Genomic DNA, 18,317 nt, shown 5'->3' with positions numbered 1-18,317 from the left:
CCACCGCAGTGACAGGCTAGGTGGGGGCATCTGCATTGTCCACCGTACTGAGTCTGGGACAACTGTGGTAGCACTGGGTTTACTCGGGTTTTCTAAGTTCTGTGGGCCTGGGGCTGGTAATATACTGGTTGTCCCACTGACTCCTTGAAAAAGTGGGCTACAGAAGAAATTTGGGGTTGGATCAGTTTGCTTAAGGAGTGACACCTGTTCTAATGAGACCTTAGGCTTCAGCTTCTGGAGAAAACCCAGGCTCCTGACTGAGATCCTGCTCAAACAGGGGAGGTCAAGATATTAGGGAGGAAAGAATTTTGGATTTGAATTCTCTTGGCTTTTCATTTAGGTGATTTCATATTTGGACTTCCATAATGAAATTCTTGTTGAGAATCTCATTACTGGAGGGGGTTTGGGCAAAATTGGAAACTTTATACTACTGACATTTGGGGGGTATTTTATGCTATTAGTTGGGCTTGTTGTAAAACGCAGTGTCTTTCCAACATTTTTCTTGAATTAGAACATGCAGCAGGGAAATGCATTACACATCCCGGCCCTGTAACTGAAGCACAATTTTTACAAAATAAAAACCTCTCAGCTGGGGTTCCCATGAAAGCAGAGCCTGCGACAAAGGCTTGAGTGTGTAGGCAGTTTATTCGGAAAGTGACATTAGGAAGGAGTGGGCAGCAAGGGAGCAAAACTGAGAAGAGCCAACACAGGCACGCGGGACCGCGGCCACCGTCGCCATGGTGACCGCAGCTCAGTCTCCCAAGACCTGCTCCGAAGCTGAAGGAATTCGGCTCACACGGGCTTTGTTGGGGGATGGATGCCTGCCCCACAGTGAGCTCCACGGTGTCCTTTGGGTGTTGACCCCCCCACCCCCCCACCCCGCGCCAGGGTGCACTGTTGAGTGGCACCTCTGTGGCCCTGATCAAAAGGGCATCAGGGGCTGGAGTAAGGGGTCGAATGGGAAAGATCTGCAGTGGCCACGAGAGGTGTTCAATCAAGATACTTATCCTTACCAAGTGCAATACCGCATCCCATGCTAGTTCTCTCTCTCACACACACACACACTCCAACTGAGGCCCACTAAGCGGTGGTTCTCAAAGTGTGGCCTGGAGACCCTGTTTCAGGGGGTCTGTAAGGTCAAAACCAATTTCATAAAACCATTAAGATGCGGCTTCTCTTTTCCGCTCTCATTCTCTCACAAGTGTGCAGTGGTTCTCCAGACGTGCGGACTGAATACACAAGCAGATAGGAGAACCCAGCTGTCTTCCAGTAACCCAGACATTTAAAGAGGTTTGCAAAAATGTAAAACAATTCTACTGGTCTCGCCGCTAAATTTGTTTTAGAAAATAGAGTTATTTTTCATAAAATGTTATTTAAATATATAAAGTATAATGGGTTTAGTACTTATAAACAGATGTTTTAAAAATTCCTATTTTAATTTCTAAGTATAATCCACATATATGAAAGCTCTCTGGGAACACTCTTTATGAGTGTAAGGGGGTCCTGAGATTTTAAAAAATGGTGCGAATCGCTACATTAAACTGACCAAGACCCTGGGAAGAATTGCAGCCCATAATCTGAGAAACACTGACATAATCTCTTACGAGCGGTAGGGACACTGTGGTTGGGAAACAGAATGAAAAGCTAATAGGAGGCCTGAGGTGAGGTGGGGTACTGGAGTTAATTAAGGGCCTTTTTCTTTCTTTTTTTTTTAAAGATTTTTTATTTATTTATTTGAGAGAGAGAGAATGAGAGAGAGAGCACATGAGAGGGGGGAGGGTCAGAGGGAGAAGCAGACTCCCTGCCGAGCAGGGAGCCCGATGCGGGACTCGATCCCGGGACTCCGGGATCATGACCTGAGCCGAAGGCAGTCGCCTAACCAACTGAGCCACCCAGGCACCCTTAAGGGCCTTTTTCTCACCCATTTCAAAATCTTTTTAGGCCTATCATTGGCCTGAGGGGAATACAAAGGGACGATGCTGATCTGGGAAGGAGTCTCACAAAGGTGAAAGGACTGCTCTGATAAGGACCCATTCTTCCAAAGAAACTACCGCTCTGGGTTGACCACAGGTTGTTAAAGCCAATGGATTAAGGCAGGCAGTTCTCAGTCCTGGCTGCAAGTTGTTCAGTGTCCAGGAGTCATTAAAAGCTACCCCTCCTTGGGCCCCACTCCAGACCAATGAATTAAAATTTCTAGGGATGGGGCTTAGGCATCTTTACCTTTTTATTGATGTTACGTCAGGGGAACAGATCTTGGGTGGGGGGATGTGTGGAACATCTAAAGGGGATTAGGAGGTACAAACTTCTTACAAAATAAGCCACAGGGATGTAATGTCCAGCATAGGGAATATAGGCAATAACACTGTAATCACTTTATATGGTGACAGATGGTAACTAGTCCCATTGTGGTGAGCATTTGGTAATGTATAAAAATATCAAATGGCTACCTTGTACACCTGAAATTAAGGTAGTATGTCAACTATGATTCAATTTTAAAAAGCACAAGTTAAATGATATTAACAGTATGCTTCTGTTACAGCCAGGTAACTATAACCCAGATCAAGATGCAGGGCATTTTTAACCTCCCAACGGGTTCCCTCATGCCTCTCCTGGTTAATACTCCTATTGTATAGTTATCACCAAAGGTTCGTTTTTCCTGATTTTGAGTTTCGTATAAATGGAATTAAACACTATATATTCTTTTATGTCTGTTTTCTTCCCCAACGTGTGTGTGATATTCATTCATGTAGTTAGGTAGAGCAGTGATTTGTTCTTGTTTGCATGGCTGTGTGGTTTTCCACCATATATTTATTTTTTAAAGATTTTATTTACTTATTTGACAGAGAGAGACACAGCGAGAGGGAACACAAGCAGGGGGAGTGGGAGAGGGAGAAGCAGGCTTCCCGCTGAGCAGGGAGCCCGATGCAGGGCTCGATCCCAGGACCCTGGGTTCACTACCTGAACCGAAGGCAGACACTTAACGACTGAGCCACCCAGGTGCCCCAGTTTTCCACTGTATAAACAGATATTTTTTGTTTATTTACCGTTCTACCCTGGATGGAGCCAACTGGTCCTCTCAAACTGAAGTGTGGAGACATGCTCTTACCCTAGAAATACAGGAGCTGGGACAAACGACAGACTAGAAATAGCAGATTCATGTCACCTGTCTTATGCTTACAAGGCAGGGATATGGTTATGAAAAAGGTATAGTTAAATTTGCACAAAAATGTGTGGCTCCATTCCTGTACAGAGACTTTGGGTGTCAAAAGTTACAAGGCCTCGAATGCTTGAGGAGTTGAGATTTGGTCCCACTGGCCAACTGTTAGTACACTCTTGCTAAGTTACATATGGTCTGTGTTTGTTTTTAAAGATTATTTATTTATTTATTTGACAGAGAGAGAGAGAGCACAGGCAGGGGAAGCTGCAGGCAGACAGAGAGGGAGACACAGGCTTCCCGCTGAGCAGGCAGCCTGATGCGGGGCTCCATCCCAGGACCCCGGGATCATGACCTGAGCCGAAGGCAGACACTTAACAACTGAGCCATCCAGGCACCCCATATGGTTTTTAAAACTTATTTCTATCCAAGCTTCTCAATCTCACATGGACACAACTAGATATTAACAAGGAGGAGTCACTCAAACGAATTCATATACTGAATCCTCCAACCCCCTCAATTTCCCCAAATACTGTCTGATTCAGTAAAAAGCATAACTATCTACTCAGCTCATCGATCCAGAGACCCCAGGAATGCCCCGCGATCACAACTTCTCTCAGCAGCCGCCCACTCCGCACAACCAGATCCACACACCCTGTCCGTCAGCTGTGTCTCCGACAAAGGCTGCAGAGCAACCCGCTCATCCCCAGCACCACTGCCACCACTTAGAGCGGCCCCCTCACATCCATACTCCTGCCCCACCCCCAACTCTCCCTCCTGAATCCATCCTCTATCCACCAGCCTGAGCAACTTTTTCAAGACACGCACTGGGCCAGGTCATGCCTTTCCTCAAAGCCTCCCTCTAGCTCAGAATCTAAAGGGCCTCCAACTCATCACACTGACACTTAATTCCAGACTTCCCAAGCTGGCCTACAAAGCCCCCTGCAGCAGTGCGGTGGTGCTGGGCCTCTCCAGGCTCCCCTGAGCCCACACTCCCTGGGGCAGTGTGCTCGAGGCCCCCTGCTGGCCTTCTGTCCACACCGAGCTCCTTCCCACCTGGAGGTCTCTGCCCCCCGCTGCTTCTTACCTGCAAGCTCTCCCACATTCCCAATCCTTCTGATGGGCTCCTGGCTTTTGCTAATCACATTTCCACCTCAACTGCCTCTCTCTGAACAGCCTTCCCGGACCACCCAAGCTAAAATAGTCATCCCTTTACTTTCTAGAACATTATACTATCTTTTTTTTTTTTTTTATTCTCATGTTAATCCCCATACATTACATCATTAGTTTAAGATGTAGTGTTCCATGATTCATTGTTTGTGCATAACACCCAGTGCTCCATGCAGAACGTGCCCTCCTCAATACCCACCACCAGGCTAACCCATCCTCCCAACCCCCTCCCCTCTAGAACCCTCAGTTTGTTTTTCAGAGTCCATCATCTCTCATGGTTCGTCTATCCCTCCGATTTCCCCCGCTTCATTCTTCCCCTCCCGCTACCTTCTTCTTCTTCTTTTTTTTTTTTTTCCTTAACATATATTGCATTATTTGTTTCAGAGGTACAGATCTGAGATTCAACAGTCTTGCACAATTCACAGCGCTTACCAGAGCACATACCCTCCCCAGTGTCTATCACCCAGTCACCCCATCCCTCCCTAGAACATTATACTATCTTAATTCTCTGCATAGCACTCGTCAAATAATATTTGCTTATTTGCTTAGTCTGTTTCAATCTGCTTCTGAAATGTAGGCTCTTTTAGAAAGAATCTTATCATTGCTATATCTAGAAAAATACCTGGTATGTAGTAAGTACTCAACAAATGTTTCTTTCTTAGACACAAATATGATGCAAGAACACACAAATTCAATGTACCCCTCTCCCAAATCTAAGAGTTTGAATTCTAGCCTCTAAGAAAAAAACAGCAGGAAGGACATAATTGCCATTTAAAAATCATAACATGAATGCTTCTCTGGAGGGACTTCTTGTTTTTACTGATACTTATTTTTTTTAACAAGTCTGCTATATGGTAATGCAGTATTTTATTTATTCTGTTAATAACTAATACTCAAGAACTTTTATAATATTAATATAACTTAATCTAAAAGAATCAACTTACTTTGTTTACATTTCAATATTGGGTACGAGAGAGTCAAAATAATTATGGTCAAAATTATTATATAAAAAATTATAGTAAATGCTCAGTGTTAGTCTACATACAATTTAGTTTTTGGCATAAAGTTATTTAGTTGCCAGGAAGAACATTTGGTTTACTTCACTAATAGGAATATCTCTTAATGCTGGGATGGCCTCTTCTTGGTATTTCTTCTGCTGTTGATTTTTAGCATAGTTATCTGTAAGAAGAGGACAAAAAGCTCTGTTTACCCAAGCAATTTCTTCTACCATTTCTTTTTTTAAAGATTTTATTTATTTATTTGACAGAGAGAGACACAGTGAGAGAGGGAACACAAGCAGGGGGAGTGAGAGAGGGAGAAGCAGGCTTCCCGCGGAGCAGGGAGACTGATGCGGGGCTCGATCCTAGTACCCTGGGATCATGACCGGAGCTGAAGGCAGACACTTAACCAACTGAGCCACCCAGGAGCCCCTCTTTTACCATTTCTGTGGTTTACAGAGATCCACTGCATAGTTTACTAGGCTAATATTGGCATAATGACAAATACCGTGTTTAACATAATTAAAAGACTTCTTAAATTAAAAGACTACTTAAATTCTCTCTTTAGAAGAACTGTCCCAATTAGAATAAAAATCAGGAAGGTATTTTCTGCATCTCTAGGATAAGAAATATTTCATTCATTCAACTCTACAATGATGATTAAAGTCCCATCTGCACATTTCTCGTAGGGACAGAATTATATGAAGGCTTAGAAAATATATTTAATCCGACACCCCAAACTATTAAATCACTTGGTACAATCATTCATGCAAACTTAACAATGTCCCCTCATTGCACAAATTATCTATCTGCTGTAATTTTAGGCAAGAAGACAGGGAATACAGTAGCTTATCAGAAAGAAATATAAAGGGGCGCCTGGGTGGCTCAGTTGGTTGAGCAACTGCCTTCGGCTCAGGTCATGATCCTGGAGTCCCGGGATCGAGTCCCGCGTCGGGCCTCCTGATCAGCGGGGAGTCTGCTTCTCTCTCTGACCCTCCCCCCTCTCATGCTCTCTATCTCATTCTCTCTCTCAAATAAATAAATAAAATCTTTAAAAAAAAAAAAAAAAAAAAAAGAAAGAAATATAAAAATACTAGAACTGGTTTTCAAAATACATTGTATAAGCTCATGAAAAAAGGCTTTCAAAAGTTAAAAATCATACCAAGCAACTTAAAAAACCCCTTCACCTCCGAGAATCTAAGCAAGGTCAGGAATTTATTTTTAGACTTAGGGAAATTAAAAAAAAAAACTACAAAAACATGCCGTGGCTCTTCTAACTACATAATTGGGGTCAGGTGTACACAAGGATCCTGAGGAGCATGCACACTCTCAAATCCCTCTACTGAACAAGGTCTGCACGGACCTATTTGCCATTGTTTGATCAACACTGCCCGTTTAGGATAAAATATGTTTTTCTCAGGCACAGTTGCTAAGGAACATATTATATACTTGTGGTCTTTATGGGAAAATATACCTGATGACTGGTGCTATAAATAGCATATTCATCAGAATTTATTTCTGCCACATAAACATATCCTCTGGTATAACTTTGTATTTCTCCTAGGTTCTTTTTCTTGTGCTGACATGTGTCACCTACTACAGCATATTCTTAGTTGCTTTTCTTGATAAAACAGCTAATACCTTGCTCTTCCCTCCCCCAGCACTTCCCTTTGATACACGTTTACCTGTGATTGTATGAATGGAGTTGAGTGGAGAGGTACTCATCATGTTTATTCCAAATAAGAGTACATAACCAATTACTACAGTAATGAGGAAGTAGACGGGCAATGCAACTGCCCAGTATCTGTAGAAGAAAATATTAAAGAAAATATTAAGCTGCTATAAAGTCATCATTCTCAAGAGTCCATCACCGAGTTAACATGCTTTTTAAATCTGATTTTTTAATTAAAATAATACATGTATATAAAAGACAGTCAAATCGTTCTACAAGGCCTGTAAGGAAAAGCTGCAATCCTGCATCGTTCCCTACCGTAGCACCATGGAAAAAGTGGAAACTAAGTCAGTTACCTCTCACCTGTCTGCAATCCATTTCCTTGAATTCTTTTGATACTTCTTATCTGCTATCCCATTATTTGTTCCTGTGGGTTTACACCTTAAACATTTTTCTTGGGGCGCCTGGGTGGCTCAGTCGTTAACCATCTGCCTTCGGCTCAGGTCATGATCCCAGGGTCCTGGGATCGAGCCCCGCATCGGGCTCCCTGCTCAGCTGGAAGCCTGCTTCTCCCTCTCCCACTCCCCCTGCTTCTGTTCCCTCTCTCGCTGTGTCTCTCTCTGTCAAATAAATAAATAAAAAATCTTTAAAAAAAAACAAAAAAACCCCACATTTTTCTTGTATAGTGTCATCTTAGCAAGACGTTAGGAGGAAATAGAGACAATGATGTGTGCTCATCCTGCCATCTTGAATTAGAGGTGTATTAATAATAACTTCTGAAAAGCTTTAAATTTCATTATGGCTATTTATGGATCTTAAAAGGATAAATATTTACAATTTGGGTAGTCTTAAGGAAAAACTATGATCCTTAAAAACAGTATTAATACATTTTTATTTAAGAAAAACATTAAACTTACTTTTGAGGCCAATAGGTTAATCCTAAGGAGTTTAGCCAAGATTCAGGAATAAATGCCCACACGAGATACAGGACTGCAGAGAGGAACAGAAACAAGAAAAAAGAGAAGTCATTTAGGCATGCATCTAGTTTATCAAGGTTCAGATAAAACACCTGGTACGCCTGGTGGCTCAGTCAGTTAAGCGTCCAATTCTTGATTTAGGCTCAGATCATGATCTCAGGGTTGTGGGATGGAGCCCCTATCAGGTTCTGTGCTCACCACAGAGTCTACTTAAGATTCTCTTTTTCCCTATCCCTCTCCATCTGACCCTCCTGCTCATGTGCGCTCTCTCGCTCCCTCTCTAAATATTTAAACAACAACAACAAACAAAAACCAAAAAGCTCTTTGAAGATTCCCTGATCACCTCAGAATTGAGTTTTCTTTCCTTTCAGTCTCCTAGCTCCTTATTTCTATCATTCTTATAATATTTATGACACTTAAAGTAGTCTATTTGCATTGCTGTGAAATGATCTCTAGAACTTTACCATCTCGCAAATCTAAAACTCTATGCCCATTAAACAACTCCCTTTCCCCCGTTAGTCTTTTTTCTAAAACACGTCTTAGCTCTCATACTGTATTTTAAGCAATTTAAGGGGAGAAATCACATCTTAGCAATTGTTGGGATCCTTACAGCACCTAGCAATTTGCTTTATACATAGTAGCTATTCAATACTTCATTCCCACAGGGTTGAAATGATTATAGACACTGGTTGCTTAAAGGTGAATTTATCTACCCTTGTTCTGATCCACCTCATGACAGGCTTCTGCCTCATCTCCCAGAATACAATCTTATTTCCCTCAAGCCCAGTCTTTGTGGAACCCTTTATTGTTAATTTGTAAAAACAACAGCTAACCTCCAAGCACTCACTGTGGGCTAAGCACACTTCAAAGCATTTCACATGCATTATTTAATTTAATCCTTAAAACAATCTTATGATATGTATGCCATTTTTACAGAGTAGTAAATGAAATCTTTGAAATGTTACATCCTCTGCCGAAGGTAAGGGGCATAGACAAATTTCAAACTATCTGTATCAATGATGTTGAAGGATTCATATTCTACATCAGGAGCATGAGAAACAGTGGCGAACCCAAAAGACATGGTCTCTGGCCTTCCCAAGCTTAAAATCTAGCGGAGAGGAATAGAATAAACTGATATTTTCATTACACTGTGATAAGTGCGAATGTGTAATAAAAGGTGCTACAGGAGCACACAAGAAGGATCTTAGCCCACTCTAGTGCTGACAGAGGTGATGTTAATGGTCAGGAAAGATTTCCTGGAGGAAGTGACTAAACTGGGACCTAAATAATCAGTAGGGGATTAGCCAGATTAAAAATGTATATGTCTGGGGCCTGCAGATAAGGAAGGAAGGAAGTAAGAGAAAATGGTGTTCACTGCCATGATCCACAGAGAGAGCGTGAGGGATCTGGTAAGGGATCTGGTGTGACTAGATGGTAGAGAGAAAAGGTGGCATGGGACAGGCTTGCAGCTTGTGATAGTTTTTAAGATGAATGAAATACAAAGAGTGGGAAAACATAATATAAATTCATAAATGGAAGTGATTGACTTTAATTTAATTCAATGAATGAGCATTTATTGAACACCTACTATATGACAGGCACTATGTAAAAGTCAAGGCTATACAGAAATAAAAGACACAGACTCTATTCTCCCAAACTAGTGTACGAGACAGAAATGAGTCAAATGTAGTGGCAGGAACTTCCCATGCATTAGCTTATTTGACCCTTTCCAAACCCTTTGGGATGCATGCTATTATTATCCCTGATCCACAGCTTTGAAAAAAATCAAGGCATAGGGAATTTAAGTAACTTGCTTGGGATCTTACACTAAAAGTTACTGGGCTGGAATGTGAACCCAGACAGTGTGCTCATACTATGGTTTCAGGCAGCAGCAAGAGCATTAGTAAAAACACACAAGTGAGGAGGGATGTGATGTATCTGGGGGTAACTTTAAGCCGTTTAGAGTGAATGGGGCATAAAGTGTGAGGCTGTGAGTGCTGAGAAATAAAGCTGGAAATGCAAACAGGTCCCAGATCATGAAATATGTTGTACAAGGAACTAGGACTTTATGCTCCAGGCAATGGGGTGAACTGGGTATTTCGTTTGTTTTTAACTTTAAAGACACAGCAAACTACAAAGAGAAATAACCATTCCTACCCCAACCAGAGGTCTTAAACGGAGGAGTCAGGGGATCAGCCAGATTAGAAAGATATACGGTTGGGGCCTACGAAGGAGGAAGGAAGTAAATAGGAGAAAATGGTGTTCCCTGCCGTGATCCAAAGAAAGCTGGGATGGTTGTGTGCAGGACGCATCTCTGGCAGAGGCAGTAAGAAGCCCGCCAGATTCAGCGGCAGGAGCGGAGGAATGAGTTAGGAGGAGAAAGACTGTTAAGTGAAGAACAGCTCCCAGGTTTTTAGAGAGGGTGTCTAGAAATTTCAAGCCTTGGGGTGCCTGGGGGGCTCAGCGGGTTAAGCATCTGACTCTTGATTTAGGCTCAGATCATGATCTCAGGGTGGTGGGATTGGCTCCTTGCTGGGTGTGGAGCCTGCTGGAGATTCTCTCCCTCTGCGCCTCCCCTGCTTGGTCAAAAAAAATTTTTTTTCAAGCCTGAGGACAGATTACCTGAGCAGTCCTTTTCCACACAGCAATGAGTGATCTTCCAAAAATATAAATTTGACCAGGTCACTTGACTTGCCCAAACCCTTAGAATAAATTAAATACCTTTAGAATAAAATCCAAACTCCTTACCAGGACTTGCAAGGACTTAAATGTTCTGCCCACCTCTCCAACTTCTAGTCCTGGTGTACTATGCTCTAGCTCCAGTGTCTCAGGGCCACTGCACTTACAGTGAGTGCTGTCTGCCCAGAATGTTCTTCCTTTGACTTTTTCAGTGGATGACTCCTTCTCTTCCATCACGTCTTAGCTCAAATATCACCTTCTTAAATGAGGCATTCCCCATCACTTGATACTCCAACTGTGTCCCACCCACCACACTCTCCTTACTCCCTATCACTTCCCTCTATTTCCTTCAAAGCTTTCATCAAAATCCATAATTACTGTTATGGACCGAATGTTTGCATGTCCCCCAAATTCATATGTTGAAGCTCGAATCCCCGGTGTGGTGGTATTTGGAGGTAGGGCCTTTGGGAGGTAGTTAGGTTTAGAGAAGGTCATGAGGGTGGGGCCGCATGATGGGATTAGTGCCCGTATAAGGAAAGTCAGAGACCAGAGCTTCCTTTTACTCTCTCTCTACTATGTAAAGACACAGCAAGAAGGTGGTTGTCTGCAAACCAGGAAGGTCTTCACCAAGAACCCAACCATGCTGGCACCCTGATCTTACACTTCCCAGCTTCCAGAACTATGAGAAATGTCTATTGTTCAAGCCTCCCAGTCTACGGCATTTTGTTACAGAGGCCTGAGCAGACTAAGAAAACTGCCTTGTTTTTAATTCAGTAAGTATTTAAACGTAGAGAGAATCCTGTAACCCTCTTGCACCCACCACCTAGTTTTATCATAACTGCCGGATATGGTCTCTGACCTCTATCCTGTTACTTCTTGCCTCACCTTCTCAGACTTCAACCTTACTGACCTCCACCTGTTCCTTGAATCCACAGGCATGCTCTTCTAAACGCTTCTGTACTGTCCATTCTCTGTCTGGCAGGCCCTTTCCCCAGATTGCTCCATGGCTAACTTGCACTTTTCATGTCTGTGGTTAAATCTCATCTCTCAGTGAGGCACTTCCAGACTGCTGTCTTTAAAACAGCAACCTCCTCCCGTTCCTTATCCTCCTTTCTTAATTTTTCCCCATGGTACGTTATCATATATGTATTACTTATTTAATTTGATCATTGGCTATCTCCTCCTACTAGAATGAAATCCCTCTGAGAGCAGGAAATTTTTGAATATTTTGCTTCTCCTTTGCCTATAACAGTGCCTGGCATGTGGTAAGCACTCAAAAATTTGTAGCATTAACTTTTGGTTGTGGGCCATAACTACTTACTAGATATGTCTCTGGAGACCAAAGAAACAAAAGCAGAAATAAAGTATTGGACATCACCAAAATAAAAAGCTTCTGCACAGTGAAGGAAACAATCAAGAAAACTAAAAGGCAGGGGCGCCTGGGTGGCTCAGTCGTTAAGCATCTGCCTTCGGCTCAGGTCATGATCCCAGAGTCCTGGGATCGAGCCCCGCATCAGGTTCCCTGCTCCGCGGGAAGTCTGCTTCTCCCTCTCCCACTCCCCCTGCTTGTGTTCCTGCTCTCGCTATGTCTCTCTCTGCAAATAAATAAAATCTTAAAAAAAAAACAAACTAAAACTAAAAGGCAACCTACTGAATGGGAGAAGACATTTGCAAATGACATATCTGGTAAAGGGTTAGTATTGACAACATAAAAAGAACTGATACAACTCAACACCCGAACAACAAATAACCCAATTTAAAAAATGGGCAGAAGACATTTTTCCAAAGAAGACTACAAATGGCCAATAGACATGTGAAAAGATGCTCAACATCACTCATCATCGGGGAAATGCAAATCAAAACTATAATGAAATACCACCTCCCACCGTCAGAATGGCTAAAATTAACCACGCAAGATACAACAGGTGTTGGCGAGGACATGGAGAAAGGGGAGCCCTCTTGCACTGTTGGTGGGAATGCAAACTGGTGCAGCCACTCTGGAAAACAGTATGGTGGTTCCTCAAAAGGTTAAAAACAGTGGGTGTTACTGGATTTAAGTCTTAAAGTCATTGCCTTTATTTATTCGTATAGTTTCTAATCTTTCAAATACCCTACAGAACAGGGATTTAAACAATGGTGACAATGAAGTAGCAGCCAACATTTATTGAGTACTTATCAATCTTTTGTATTCTTTTAAGCACTTTGCATGAATCAAGCAATTAATCTCCACAACAGCTCTAAAGGGCAGCACAGTGAAGTCAACCCAGTGTCTGGGTTCAAATTCCAGCTCTATCAGTTTCTGGCTGGGTGATCCTGGGCACATTCCTAAAACCCCATGCCTCAGGATCGTCATCTGTAAAATAAGGACAGTAATAACAATACCTACCTCACAGGACTGTCTTGCACATAATAAGCATTCAATAAATTATCACCACCCTTTTACAGATGAAGAACCTGAAGGTTCAAGAGCGTGGGCAAATGGTGCCAGGTGACAGAGCTAGTCCCCGGAGGAGTCAGGATTTGAACTCAAGTCACAACCTCTTTACTCCATACACGACCCTCGCCAACAGCATGGTTGGCTGTACCAATGCAGTCAGGGTTCAGAGAAACCACTACTCCCTCACTTCCCTGGTTTCCACAAAATTCCGAAAAGTTGGATGGGGGCACCCAATTTTTTCCCTGTTGTATTCCTTATAATTCCGACATCCTTTAGAGGAGAGATGTGGGGCCTGCTGTGTGACCCTGGGCACAGTAGTGTCTCAGTGAGCATCGGTTTCCTTATCTGGAAAACAGGATCTTCCAGGAACTAAGCCAGATCTAAGACTCTAAAGTGCACATGACTTCTCCAGCCTAATTCTCTTGGCTTCCTGGCTCCTACAGGCTGCACCTGCACCAACTTACTCACTCTAAACCTTTCATTCAAAACCTTCCCACATCTTCCTTCTTATTGCCTTCCTTCTTATTATCAGGGAGAAAGCTAACCCTGTTTCCCTGTCTGATTTCATGTTTCTCTACTGGGTTCTCATGGCTCTTTTCACAGTTAATTGTAGATTCCCATGTCCGTCTTGTACAGAAGACTATGACCACAGGGACCAGGTTTTATTCACTTTGCAATCCTGTCTGGTGCTGTATAAGTATTTGTTCAGATTATTTACACTAGTGTCGGGCATATGAAATACCAAACACAAGTTCCCTTCAGGTTTTCCTAAAAAGAGGCATAAGTAGAAACAATCACAGCTCATATGTGCACATTCTAAGAACAAATGCAGTAATATCCTTGTCCTTGAACACCAGAAAAGAGGCGCTGGCCATCCATCAGGAAAGTACTTACTGAAGCCAAATTGGGAGCTTAAGAAAAGAACAAAGCCATAAATCGCTCTTTCTGGCAATGGCGACGGTGAATTTTCCACCATTTTCCCTGTGGCTTTAGACAATCTGTGGGAAAGAAACACAATCATCGTCAGTGATTTACTCCCCTTCATCACTGGTCTGTTGTAGCCTCATCGCTTTGCTATGGGCACAGCCTTTGCAGTTTTTTCCCTAGCCTAAACCAATGCACACCGCAACCCTGCGCACACACCTCCAACACACACCGCTTGCACGCGCGCACGAGCCCCAGACCTCGCGTGCGCGCGCACACAAGCGCACACGCCAAAGCGCGCGCACCCTGCAGCGGAGGGGAGGGGAGAGCAGGGAAAGTACGGACGCCGCTCCCACCCTGCAGGATTCGCCTCCCTGCGGAAAGGGCTTGGCAGGGCCGGGCTCGGGGAACGCGCGCCTCCCCAGGTCTGGGCCACGGCGCCCGGGATCGGGCCCTGCCCTCTCGCGGGAGCTTGTTTCCTCTTTAAGGGTTGGGGGGGTGAGGGAGGCCCTTGACCTTGGGTCCTCGAAGCGCCCACTCAGCCCCCTCCCGACAGCTCGGCCACTTCAGCACCAGATCCCCCGCGCAAGCCCCTTCCGGAAAGCCTCCGCGGGGGCGAGAAAGGGAAAAACTAAAGGAAAGGCCGGGTCGCTAAGGCGCCCCCCCCCACCCCTCCCGCCCAGGCGCAGGCGCACCGCGACCCTTGCCGGCCCGGAGCGCGCGAGCGCCGGGGACGGCCGGATCGCTCTGCTCGCCGCCGCGGAAGAGGGCGGGGTTGCACGACTGCGCCTGTGCGCTGCCCACGTGACGCGCTTGTCGCCTGCGCCGCCGCCCGCTCCCGCCCGCCCGCTGGCTGACGTGGAGGGCCCGAGGCGGCGGCGTCGGCGGCGGCCCGCGTCCGAGGCTCGCGGGCGGCGGGCCCCGGTGAGTGCACATCTGGCGCGCGGCGGGGCTCCCGGATGTGTCACCTTATCGCGCTGCAGCCGAGATGCCCGGGGAGAGGGGCCCTCCACACCCCCTCCGTGGGTGTGTGGTGAGTGTGGTGTGTGCGCGTCGCCCCGCGTCGTTCGCTGTGGTGCCCCCGGTGTGTCTGCGTGGGTTGGGGTGCCGGTGCGCCGGGGGTGTGGCCGCCTTTGTTGCCCCCAGTGGGTGTGTCACCTTTATCTAACGGGCCCCTTCAGCCCCCTTGGGCGCCTCCGGGCATCTCTGCGAGGGTGGGAGTAGCCCCTTTGTGTGCGCATCCTCCTGCTGCCCGCGCACTCTCGTCTGAAGGGTGACACCCCTGAGAGGCGAGGGGTCCCTCGGTCCGGGCGTGCGGGCACGCGCCTGTGTTTCCACTCCCGGCTTCTTTGTGTCGCGCCCGTTCTTGGCGACGGCGTGAGCGGCCCCCCTTTGTCACCGTTCCTCTCCGGGGGGCGCGCGTCCCCCGCTCGCGTGGCCGCGCCTTCTGCAGTCGTGACCCCGTCCTGGATCATCTCCCGCTCCGGTGTGCGTCCTCGCGTGTCCCTGCGCCCGTGCCGCGCCTGGGTCTTGTCGAGTGTATGATCTCCCTTGTGCGCGTTTTCGTTCGCGAGTGTTCGTGAACGTTCGTGCGCGCCCCGTTCTCTGTTTTGTGTGCCTTAAGTCTGCGCCACCTGTTTTCGTGAGAATGGCAGTCGAGTCCCGGGGTGGCTTCCCTCCCAGGAGGGGGCCGGGGGTGGGAAAATCAACCCAGCGCTCGCCCCTCCCTCCTCGCGGGAGCATCCTCCCTCCCCCGACGCGAGTGGGAAGGGAGAGACGGAGGCTGGTCTGGACAGCTGCTCCGTAGTGACGACGACGTCAGGTGTGGCCTGTCGAGCCAGCCTATTCTGGGGACAGAATGAGGGGGGAGCCAAGGGCCAAAAATTGAGCCAAGGCGTAGGTGAATTTTGGCTGGTACCAGTGCGGAGTGCCTTTTCCAGAAGGGCCGAATACGCCCAAAGCCCTTCAATTGCAGACTCCTTCCAAAATACGCATACACGCCAACTGGGCAAATACGTTTTAGCTGTGCCTGGGCTCAGCTACGTGCCACTACGGTTCATATAGTGTTTTATGGCGTTCACATAAATTATCTCTTGATTCTGCCCAACATCCTGGCGAGGGGACTCAAGGTAGACATTGTACAGATTTTTACTTCTCCCTTGGCAGCAGTTTTCTCATAGTTACAGCTCTAGTTAGGACATTTTTTATTGCAAGAAATTTGCGTTTTATCCTAAGGGAAATGGGATTTATTACAAGGATACACAGGGAAGGAAACTTGAAACGGATTAAAGATCCACCTCCTACGCTGTTTCTTGCTCAAAGGTTCATGCTCTGCGCTCAAAGGCTGTGTTTCGGTGTGTCTTTCTGTTCATTTGTTCAATTTTCTTACCTTTGCCTAATTTCCCTTTTCCTTTTTAATTTCTGAAATATTTCACATATAAAATACACAGGGGGAATCTCACCAACCCATGACTCAGATTTACAAATGTAATTATTTTGCCAAATTTACTTCAGATCCTTTTTTATTTTGAGAAATAAAATTGCAGATGTTGGAGGTGCTCCGAGTTCCTGTCCCTCCTTCCCTAGAGGTAGCCACCGTGTTCAGATTTGTGTATATCATTCCCTTGCATATTTTATAGTTGGTTCACAGTGAATCCATAGACAATGTGTGGTGGTATGTGTTTTAAATCTTAATGGTTTTAAATGATACGTGTCTTTTTGCAACTTGCATTTTTTTGATCAGTATCACATTTTGAGATTTATATACAAATGAATTGGATAATTGTGTTATCTTTGGTTCATTCATTTTAATTGCTGGTATAGAATCCAATTGTATGAATATACCATAATTTATCCATTTCCCAATCGATGGACTTTGAAGTTGTTTCTGGTTTTTTGACTCAAAACAATCCTGCAATAAACATCTTTGTACTTGTCTGCTTGTGCACACATTTGGAAGTTTCTCTAGGAAATACACCTAGTAGTAGAGTTGCTGGATATTAGGATATGTGCATCTTCAGCTTAATTAAATATCACAGAAGCTCTCACAGTGGTTGTACTAATTTTCATTCTCACTGGTATTGAGTGAGGACACCCATTTCCTCACATCCTTGCTAATACATTGTTACTAGACCTTTACTTTTTTGCCTTCTCTTTACTGACCAGCTTCCTTGTAACTTTAGCTTATGGCTAAATTTGCTTGTAGCCACCTTGGCTTCTGCTCTGTGTCAGATGGGTTCATCTCTCACAGCTAAGTGGCTCAGTCTTTTATCTCACGTGGTCTTCATAAGATAAATTCGAGTAAAAATTTATTTTGCACCTATGGTTGATGTAAAGATAGTAATTTCCATGGTATGTTTTATGTACCTCTTTAGTGGCAGTTGAGGTGATTTAATTACTTTTTAAAATATAATGAATGGTTTTGAAAAATCTTTTTTCCTCTTTAATGTAATACTTGATATAATCAAAATATATGTAACAATAAAATAATAAAAAATAAAATCTATGTAATATATATGCAGGTTGTGAAGCAAAACAATACAATGAACACCAATCAATACACCACTCAATCCAAGAATCAAAATGACCAATATTGTATGTGCTCATCTCCAGAGTGACTATCCTGAATTGTCTGTGTCATTTTTTGCTTTTTAAAAATAATTTTGTCAGATATGTGTATATCCCTCAACAATGTATTGTATGGTTTCTTTGTTTTTGAGTTTAAAAAAAAGGAATTCTGGATACAGTTTTCTGAGACTTGCTTATTTCACTCAATGTTGTTTCTAAGAGTCACTGATACTGAGTATAGATGTAAGTCATTAATTTTCACTGCTGTGTAATATTCCACAGGTGAATATAACACAGTGTATGCATTCTTTGATGGACATTTGGCTGTTTCTAGGTTTTGCTATTACAAAGATTCTTGTACATATCTTCTGGTACGCAGTTGCAAGAATTTCTCTAATTTTCATGCTGGGGTTTTTGACCCCCAGGGGAGTAATGAAGATATTTCTAGGGAGTACTTGGGCAGGAGTGATATTAATGAATCACTTTCTAGATCATTAAATTCCATGTGTACTCTTAAAATTGGTAATGCCTAAGGCCTGTGAGAGAGGCCTCCTGTTGGTTCTGCTTTCTACCTTACCTTTCCTAGTAGCACTTCTACCTTAGATAAGGAAGGCATACCACTTGCCCACATGGAATATCACTAAGGCATTGTCTCAAGCAGAAAAACTCCATGGAACACAGATAATTTAAAATCCAGTATATATATATATATATATATATATATATATATATATATATA

The 18,317-nt window shown here is 44.3% G+C and overlaps 2 protein-coding genes across 6 annotated transcripts in view; one reads left to right on the top strand and one right to left on the bottom strand.

The window, feature by feature from the left end:
- Positions 1-4,835: 4,835 nt before the first annotated feature.
- LOC110570105 (phosphatidylinositol glycan anchor biosynthesis class P) lies at positions 4,836-14,682 on the bottom strand. 2 transcript variants are annotated; one of them, XM_021678070.2, is made up of 5 exons: positions 14,528-14,682; positions 13,982-14,085; positions 7,912-7,984; positions 7,008-7,126; positions 4,836-5,503 (listed from the first exon to the last, which is right to left on the bottom strand). In XM_021678070.2, the coding sequence occupies exons 2-5, from the start codon at positions 14,061-14,063 to the stop codon at positions 5,391-5,393; spliced, it is 387 nt and encodes a 128-aa protein (XP_021533745.1). In that variant the 5' UTR covers positions 14,064-14,085; positions 14,528-14,682; the 3' UTR covers positions 4,836-5,390. The 2 variants fall into 2 exon arrangements, with proteins under 2 accessions (XP_021533745.1, XP_021533744.1); XM_021678069.2 differs by lacking the exon at positions 14,528-14,682 and adding an exon at positions 14,231-14,276.
- Positions 14,683-14,904: 222 nt separating this feature from the next.
- Positions 14,905-18,317, top strand: part of TTC3 (tetratricopeptide repeat domain 3) — a 119,278-nt gene continuing 115,865 nt past the window's right edge. For 3 of the 4 annotated variants that reach the window (XM_021678063.2, XM_021678061.2, XM_044919404.1), the window contains exon 1: positions 14,905-14,935. The gene's annotated coding sequence lies outside the window, so the exon portion shown is untranslated. Of the gene's footprint in view, positions 14,936-14,980; positions 15,045-18,317 lie in introns of those variants that run through there. The other variant, XM_021678062.2, reaches the window with a different exon arrangement.

The sequence above is a fragment of the Neomonachus schauinslandi genome, chromosome 1 (assembly GCF_002201575.2).
Source record: "Neomonachus schauinslandi chromosome 1, ASM220157v2, whole genome shotgun sequence".
NCBI lineage: Eukaryota > Metazoa > Chordata > Mammalia > Carnivora > Phocidae > Neomonachus > Neomonachus schauinslandi.
This window is presented reverse-complemented; position numbering and strand designations above follow the sequence as displayed.